Consider the following 9,675-nt stretch of genomic DNA (forward strand, 5'->3'; position numbering starts at 1 on the left):
CTCTTGAGGAAATGGAAGAGGCTTATGTTCCTAATATTCCAAAGTACGAAAACCTACTTCATATTTTACACAGATATTACAAAATTAGATATACATGTACATATTTATAGCTTATTGTTTGGACTGTGCAAAGTCGTGTTTGAGTCACCTTTTTGCAAAGCATATTGGGAATAGATGAGCTGAATTTAGGGAACCTCAGAGAGGTTTATCTCAAGAATATATTCATCTACAATAACCCCTCTCACCGTTTACAAATATATCTTAGATTGAGATATAAAAAGGGATGACATGACCCTATTTTGTAGAATTAGGGGAGGAAAATGCTCAAAGATAGTTAGCCACCTCATCAACTAAGAGTTGCAATCAGATTCAAATTTCTCTTCCTTGTCAACAAAAATCCATAATTATAGTGCCAAGTAGATACATTAGTTTTTAATGTCCTACATTTCATTTCTATTTGTGCAAAATGGTTTAGGATATTTGTAAAAAGATCTTGAGACGTTTATCAAGATATTTTAGTTTTGAAATTGTATAAATATTTCATCATTTGAAGTAAGAAAGGGTTGGACTCTCTTGGATGTTGTAATAGCTTTTAGACTTTGGCATGGAATATATTGGATGAAGTTGTAGCTATTTTGGTGGGATTCGTGTGGTATGGTATTTTGATCCTGTTTCTTCTTCAGTTTCATAGGTGTGAACATTTTGTTCCTTTCATGATCCATTTCACTCTAATTGTGTTTGATTTTCAGGGTGTGATAAGAAAAATTCATCTTTGTATGCTCTATTTTGGGAAAATCATCATATATTGTTTCATTTCTTCAGTTTAAAAAGAATTCATGACCCTCATGCTCTTTTTAGCATCTCACTAGTCTAAACCATCTCATCACTATACTATGAAGCTTAATGTACCTTGTCTACCTTACCCCATTTGATGTCTGCAATTCAGATTCACTTTGCCCTGACCTAGTTCATTCTCTGACCTAATTCACTCATCGATGTAACTACCCAACCAAAATAAAATCAAACGACCTCATGCACTTTACATCTAGCCTAAAACGCTAATCTATCCAACCCTCTTGGCTGTGATCCTTTGGAGAGAGCCCTCTCTGGCTTGGTAAGGCTAGCTACCAAGTGAAAATATTGGTGTGTGGTTAGATCAACTGACTCTTTCTCAGCCTTGGAGATTCGGAGGAGTGATAACAGTTCCTAAAATTTCTTGTTAAAAGAGATAAAGTTCATACTCAATCATACATCATTTTGCAATATGCACAAAATATGTATTATAAATATATTACTAAACTTGTCTTTCTCAAATCAAAACCCAAGACATGAAACCAAATACTTTTACCTTTGTTAATGTCATCAATGCATATGCCATAAAATAGGGAAAGACAATTCATGCATACACAATTAAAATTGGATTTGAATGGAATCTCTCAATGGGAAAGTCTTTATAGAGACCAAGAGAAAGATTGCAAATGTTTTATGGACACCAAAAACAAGATTGCAAACAAGGTTAGTTTATTCTAACTTAAGTTATCATAAATGATTCATCACCACTATTAGCCAACGGAAAATATGATGGAAACTTCATGTGCAACATCTTACTATCTAAAATAAATTAATATGCCAAATTTATAAATTAGGGATCCTCAAAACATTGAGGCCTCAACAATGCTAACAAGTCTTATGAATGTTTGAGAAAGAAGCAACATGTAGAGAAATACTGTCATCTAAAAATTAAACGAAAAATATTAAAATTTAATGGTTAATTTATTGTCATAGAATAAATAAGAAATCACATTGAAATATTTAAAATTATTGCTAACCATTTTTTTAAAAGTATTATTTATTATTTTATTTTAAAGGTGATAAAAGTAATTATAATTTAGTTGTTTAGCAATAATAAATACAATTCTTAGTAGTTTTTAGTGGTTAATGTAGATCAAATTATTATTATATAATAAAACCATGATATTTAAAATACTTTATTTATGGTTGGATAGTTCCTAAAATTTCATGGGTTAAAAGAGAGAAATTCATACTCAATCAAAATACTGATAAAATGTTTTTCCAAATGCAACATGGAGACATGAAACCAAAGAGTTTTTCCTTTGCTAATGTATTTATTACATATTCCATGAAACATGGCAAGTCAATTCATAAACAATTAAAATTGGATTTGAATAGGATGTCCTAGTGGGAAAAGCTTTATGGAAACCAAAAACAAGATTGCAAACAAGGTCATTTGATTCTAAATTAAGTTAACATAAATGAACATCAACAATATTAACCAAGGAAAAATATAATGGAGACTATGTACAATACGTAACTATTTAAAATAATTTTATAAATTGAAGTTCCTCAAACCATTAACACCTCAACCATGCAAGCAAGGTCTCTACATGTTTAAGAAGGAAATTCAATTTATATAATAATATAATTATTTATATTATGAATTCTAATGTATGAATTATGGTATGGAATATTATATGGCCATTTTAGGGACCCTTATAATAAGAAGACCCCTACTATAGAGTTTATTTTCAGGTTAGAGTGATAATTTGGATTTCAAGTAATACATAATGGACATAAACCATTTTTCAATTAAGGTTTTCACATAACTTTCTAAGAAGTTGTCTTATAATTCTAATTTTAGATGAAATACTAAGACATTGTAAATAGATATTAATTTCAATGACATGTTGTATACCTAACTAAAGAATTTGTCATATTTTGTGGTCCTTTAACTAGAGGATTTGTGATGTTTTATGATTACCATAGAGATGTGGTTAGAGGATTAACCATATTTTATAATATAATATTTGAAACATCTATAAAATTTTGTTAAAAATATATATCTACATATCAAAATAATTTATATATTTATAATAATAAGTTCATTATATTATTTAATCAATTTTTTTATGCATAAATATTTCAAGCTTTAATTTAAGATAGGAAATATTTTAACTATTTTCAGAATTAGAATATTTCAACCACACTCCACACATGTAGATGTTTTCTCCACACCACAAGAACCAATACATATAGCAATTACAATCTTATAGTATTGTGAGAAATTAATGATACAAGTAAGACTTATTAATTCCAATAATAACATCTCTAACCATTTTTAAAACATTACAAGTGACCACCCCATTAGGGTTTATGCCAATTGCAACCCAAGATTATTAGCACCATTGAAAACCATTAACACTTGCAATGTTTCATGGTCTTTGTAGAAATATAATGTCAAACTTCCAAATCTTGGATATCCCCTAAACTATTCAATAGAAATCTCAATATGCATATCTCAAAACCCCAATGAAGTACAATTTATTCAATCCTCCTAGATTGCAAATTATTTGAACAAAGCATCCATCTTGGCTTGAACCTATATTTCTCTTTATAACTATGGAAATACAATTTCAATTCATCATTACTTCTTTCACTTTTAATTATGGAGATTCATTATCAATTATTTCACTAATAAAAATAATATTTATATATATGCAATAATTAATAAACTATCTTCTACTAAGTTTAATATAAGTAGCACAACCATATAAATTAAATGGTTGGTGCTATTTTAAGGCATTGTTTGATGTGGTAATTGAGAGGTGTGTGGATAAAACACTCTGCAACTTGAGAAAAACTTGAAGTTGGCGCTAGTTTTGGTTTTAAGGTTTCATGGCGGGTCGCGCAGGAGGGAGCACTGCTCCCTCCTACAGTCAAGCTGTCATGGAGGGAGGCAGGGAGGCATGAGGGAAACAATTCAAAGAACTAATGGGAAATTTTGCAAAAACAAGAGGAAAGGAAACAGTGGGACGCAATGAGATCCCAGATCAGGAAGAAGAGCAACAAGACTCAAGTCTAGAAAGGGAGAAAGGAGGAAGCAACAAGAAAAGGCTTCAAATGAAAACTACGGGAGCATGAAAATCCAAATCGAGCATCAGCCCTAGGGTCATATTAAGTGATCCTACGATTCAAGTGCATAGGAACGATATGAGAGAACATGCGATCATCTGCAAGTTTATGGGAATATGGCCAATGGGGAGAGCTTTACACATCTGGATCAGGAGCCACTGGAAGCCCAAAGGAGAGATACATTTGCATGTGGGTTCAAAGGGCTTCTTCACGGTAGTGTTTGCGAGCCTAGAGGACAAGGACAGAGTGTTTGAAGGGGGACCGTACTTCTATGCTGCAACAAGACTTTACATGCAGCCATGGACGATGAACTTTGTCCCGAAACGGGAAACATTCACATCTGTACTAGTTTGGATAAAATTGTACTCACTACCTCTGGACTACTGGCAACCAAAGTCACTAAAAACCATAGGCAACAAGCTGGGGCATTTTGTAAAAATATCAGAAGCAACTCTCAAAGGTAAATATACCTCCTTTGCTAGAATATGTGTGGAAATGGATCTATCTGGAGCCCTCCCAGATGCAATAATCCTAGAGGTCTATGATGAGGAATGGACGCAAATGGTAGACTATGAACACATACCTTTCAGATGCTGGAAGTGTCATGAACATGGCCATCTATTCAAAGATTTCCCCACAAACTATATGGAAAATAGTGGAAAGACCCTTATGGACAAAGATCATGAGGATTTTACCAAGGTTGGAGGCAAAGGGAAAGGGGGAAAAGATTGCATAAGAAGACAAGTGAAGACAAACAGACAAGACACAATAGCTTTAAAATACTTGAGGAAGTAGAGAAGAACGTAGAAATAGACCCAGTCAAGGATAACATCCCAAAGGAGCAGGATATGGAAGCTGAAATGGAGGATATCCCAGTATATGATTGGAAAATAGAGGGACTACAAAGTTGTATGGAGATCAGCAAGGACCAAGAAACGACCCCAAGTGAGGCAGGTACGGAGGATCATGAACTGCAGGAGATATTAGACAGAGAAAACTAGATCTAGAGCAATTTTTGGAACAGGGGAAGAACAAAGGTGTGGACTCACTACCTAAAGAAGATTATGATCGAGTCCAATAACTCTTTCTATGGAGGGCACAATCAAAGGGAATTGGAGTCAAAATAAACCATGAAAGCCAAGAACAGAGTGGGGTCAAAGTGATGGAGAACCCGCAGACATCATCGCCAAAAAACTCAGGAAGGAAAAAAGGAAGGAAAAGATAGAATGAGTTGCTAACAGAATGTGGGAAACTGATGATTAACCCAGTTAAGATGAGAGATCTTACCAGCTACTCTTTTACTAATATTTCTTAATGAAGCTCACAACCTGGAATATTAGAGGGTTAGGGAGTAGAAGAAAACAGAGAAATCTCAACAATAGATTAAAGGAGGAAAAACTAGACATGGTCTTTATTCAAGAAACAAAATGCTCAATGGAAAAAATAAGAGAAATCCATAAGAAATGGTTAATTAAGTATGATTATTTAGAGGTGAAAGCCATTAATTATGCAGGAGGGATTCTCACACTATGGGATCCACAAAAGCTAGTAATACTGGATGCTGAAGTGTCCAAGAACTATCTTTCTCTGGTGTGCCAGCTTACAAGGGATAGGGAGACCTACATGATAACTAATGTGTATGGCCCTCAACAGCATGTAGAGAAACTTAAACTTCTTAACTCCTTGGAAGGTCTCAGAGCACGTTATCCCAACATACCCTGGATACTAGCAGGGGATTTCAACATGATAAGATCTCTCTCGGAGAGAAAAAGAGGTACCAGACAGCTGGGCAGAGACTCTGAAGCTTTCCAAGATTTCCTCATGAACATGGGACTAGTGGACACCGAAACTTCAAATGTGACATTCACTTGGAATAACAAAAGAGGTGGAGTTTCTCAAGTGGCGTCAAAACTGGATAGGTTTATCGTCTCTGAGGATCTCATCCTCACAGGAGCAGCCTTTTCAGTATCCATTCTGCCCTTTGGTGGCTCGGATCATTGACATGTACAACTAGAAGCTTCCTTTATGGGCACACCGAGGAACAGGCCTTTTAGATTTGAAAATGCTTGGCTCTCTAACCCCAACTTCACCAGAAACATTGCCAATTGGTGGAAGGAGGATTTGAACATCCAGGGTACTAAGGTGTACATGCTCCAGTAGAGACTAAAACATATTAAATCCAAACTCAAGGATTGGGAAAAAAAAGAATTTGGTGATATCATCAAAAACAAAATGAGTACGAAGTAGAAGCTCCAGGAGGTCAATATGATCAATATCATAGAGGGATTCAATGAGGAAAGACAGAAACTGACTGATTCTCTGCAGGAAGAATGGGAGAAATGTTGTATACAAGAGGAAACTTTTTGGAGACAGAAATCCTAGATCTAATGGATCAAAGAGGGAGAAAGGAACACTAAATTCTTTCACAAATATACTATGGCTCACAAGGCACATAACAAAATCAATAAGCTAAAGGACTCTCAAGGTTTTGAACTTGTCACTCACAAGGACATGGAGTCAACCCTAGTACAACACTTCTTGGACATTGCAAAGGAGCCAACGAAAGACAGATCCAGGTTCATTACGAAGATCACTCAGTACATTCCCAGGTTGGTCACCAATGAGGAAAACCAAAATCTCAACAGGCTAGTCTCGGAAGAAGAGGTTAGTGAGGTGATCAAGGAGATGCAAAATGGAAAAGCAAGAGGACCAGATGGCTTCAATGTCAATTTCTTTAAAGCCTGCTAGGATATAGTCAAACAGGACATACTTGAGGTAGTTGAAGAGTCAAGGCAACACAAAAAGGTTCTAAAAGCACTAAACGCAACCTTTATAGCTTTAATCCCCAAAAAGGAAAATGTTGTCACCCCGGATGGGTTTAGACCCATAGCCTTATGTAATGTGGTTTAAAAAATCATCTCCAAAGTGATAGCCAATGGACTCAAGCCACTGCTACCTTTGTTCATATCTGAGGAGCAAACACGCTATGTGGAGGGAAGACAGATTCCTAACAACATTATCCAAGCCCATGAGGTGGTACACTCTCTCAAACACAACAAGCAAGCAGGTATGATCGTCCAATTAGACCTTGTGAAGGCCTATGACAAACTCAGCTGGTCTTACATCAGAGCCATTCTTAAAGCCTATGGATTTAACCAAGACTGGATAAGATGGGTTATGGCTTTAGTCACCTCGACTAGTTTCTCCATTCTGCTTAATGGAGCTCCTTCCAATACTTTTACACCTTCCAGGGGACTCAAATAAGGTCATCCAATCTCTCCCTTCCTCTTTGTACTCATTATGGAAGGGCTTGGTAGAGCAATCAAAATGGCAAATGCTGAAGGTAGAATTCAGGGAATCAAGCTCACCCCGAATGGAGAGGCCAACACTCATCAACAATTTGTGGATGACATGATGCTGCAGGGTGTACCCATAGTTAGGGAGGCTAAATCAATCAAAGATATCTTAAACGACTTCACTATGGCAGCGGGGACAGAGGTAAGCCTAACCAAGTCCAAGGTTTTTTTCTTTAACACTAATATTGCAATACAGAGAAATATCACTAGGATTCTGGGTCTTCAAAGGGAATAGTTACCTTCCAAATATATAGGCTTTCCTCTTACTGACAAACCCCTGGGTAAGCATATATGGGAACCAATTTTAAACAAGCTTTAGGACAAAATCAACAATTGGACATACATAGCTTTAAACTTTGCAGGGTGCCTGGTGCTCACCAAGGCGGTATTGCAGAGCATTCCCATTTTTATGTTGGTAGCTATACCGACTTCTGAGGGCATAAAGCAACAAATAAGAAACATTCAAAGGAATTTTCTGTGGGGTAGAGGGGAAAAGATTAATAAGTGGTTTCTAGTTGCCTGGGACAAGCTCCGCAAACCCAAAAGCCATGGTGGTTTGGGTCTAGATAATCTGGAGACTGTGAGTCAGTCTTCGGGAGCCAAGCTGTGGTGGCGCTGGATGAAGGAGTCGAGAGCACCATGGGCCAAGCTTTGGACTCAAAAGTACGCCAAACACTGGTAGGAATAGGATCACATTAGAATGACAGGACAAATCAGGGGCTCATACATCTGGAACCTTGCATGGGGGAACAAAAGCATTATCCAGAAGCACTGTTTTTGGGAAATTAGAGCTAGGCACCAGGCTTGATTCTGGGAGGATAGCTGGCAACAGGAACCCATCCTAAACAGGAATGAACTGGCAGACCTGGAAAGGGACACAGATAACAAAGGTCTCTTATTAGTAAAAGACTTCTGGGAACAAGGATAAATGGAGGAAATGGAAGAATCTAAGTTACAACGAAGAAATCCCTTTGAAGGACATGGCAGAGGCTCTTACTAAGGATGTAAAACAAAGAAGGATTCTGGTCTCCTCTTCTCCTGACCAATTAAGATGGGGCAAGAACAATGAAGGTAACTACAATCTTAAAGAGGTTAAATAGGCAATCACTGGATTTAACTTGGTAAAACTTGAGAAAGTCTAGCAGGAGCTATGGCAGACCTCTCAATGGATGAAAATAAAATTATTTATCTGGCGTGTTCATCAAAGGAAAATCCTAACTTGGGAAAACCTTACGAAGAAAGGTTTCATTGGCCCCTCTAAATGTTAGCTTTGCGGCTTGCAAGAGGAAACGATTGAACACTTGCTTAATTTGTGTTTCTTGTCAACCAAAATTTGGGATTGGATGGCCTCAAGCTTTAGACGTATTGACAGGGATAGGCTCAGCATATCCAATACATTAGCAAAATGGAGGAAAAACTTCTCAGAAAATGAAATCATCAACAAAGCCTGGATGCTAACTCCAGGCTTTGTCATTTGGAATATTTGGAAAGAAAGAAACAGAAGAATCTTCAAAAACAAAGCCAGAGAACCCCAGCTTATCATCAATTAGATTTTGAAACAGCTCAAGGAAACAGTCAGAAGCATTCTGAGAACGAAACCGACGAACCCTCCTTTGCCTCAGGAGACACAAATTCTCATTAATCTGGATCTTCAAGCAATCAACCCTCATGGTGTGAAGAAGGATCTGAGAACTTTAAACACAAGGGAGAAGGGTTGGCAGCCCCCTCCTCAGGGCTTTTTCAAAGTAAATATTGATGGAGCCTACGAGGGTAATCCTGGGGAAGCTGGCTTTGGTGGAGCCATCCGGGATCCTGAGGGACATATAAAATATATCTACCATGGACACCCGGGAAAGGGCACCAACAACATGGTCCTCATTCAAAAATTTACTCACTGACGGTAGCCCTAGTAAAAAAACCTCACTCACCTACACTCTATCTACCTCCCTTGATCTTTTCCCATGCACTCCTAGTTATGTTACCCTCCATTCCCTAACTTCCATGTCATCTCCTGCATCCACGTCATTCATTTATCATGATCAGTTGAAACTATGATTTTGCTATACGCCACATTGACTTCAAACATTGTTTCCAAACCAATGAGGACGAATCTTCAGAAACTGAAATACGTTTTTTCTGTCAACATCTTCATGTACAAAAAACTCTCTCAGTTTTCTAACAGCTATTATGGTTTGGGATATACATATGACATTTTGTAGACATATTTTTCAAAATTTTGTTGTTTAGTCATACTTTTGCAGAACATATTGTGGCCAATACAAGATGACTCTTGAGAAAATGGAAGAGGTTTATGTTCCGAATATTCCAAAGTACAAAAACCTACTTCATATTTTACATAGATATTACAAAATTAGATATACATGTACAT

At 36.8% G+C, this 9,675-nt stretch overlaps 1 protein-coding gene across 1 annotated transcript; it reads left to right on the plus strand.

Moving 5' to 3' along the window:
* The first annotated feature begins 5,364 nt into the window (after positions 1-5,364).
* Positions 5,365-5,931, plus strand: LOC149214677 (uncharacterized). Its single transcript, XM_089389469.1, has one exon. The coding sequence runs from the start codon at positions 5,365-5,367 to the stop codon at positions 5,929-5,931; it is 567 nt and encodes a 188-aa protein (XP_089245595.1).
* Positions 5,932-9,675: the final 3,744 nt, after the last annotated feature.

The sequence above is a fragment of the Pinus tabuliformis genome, chromosome 1_1 (assembly GCF_031772625.1).
Source record: "Pinus tabuliformis cultivar Carrire ecotype Pingquan chromosome 1_1, CPIR1, whole genome shotgun sequence".
Classification (NCBI taxonomy): Eukaryota; Viridiplantae; Streptophyta; class Pinopsida; order Pinales; family Pinaceae; genus Pinus; species Pinus tabuliformis.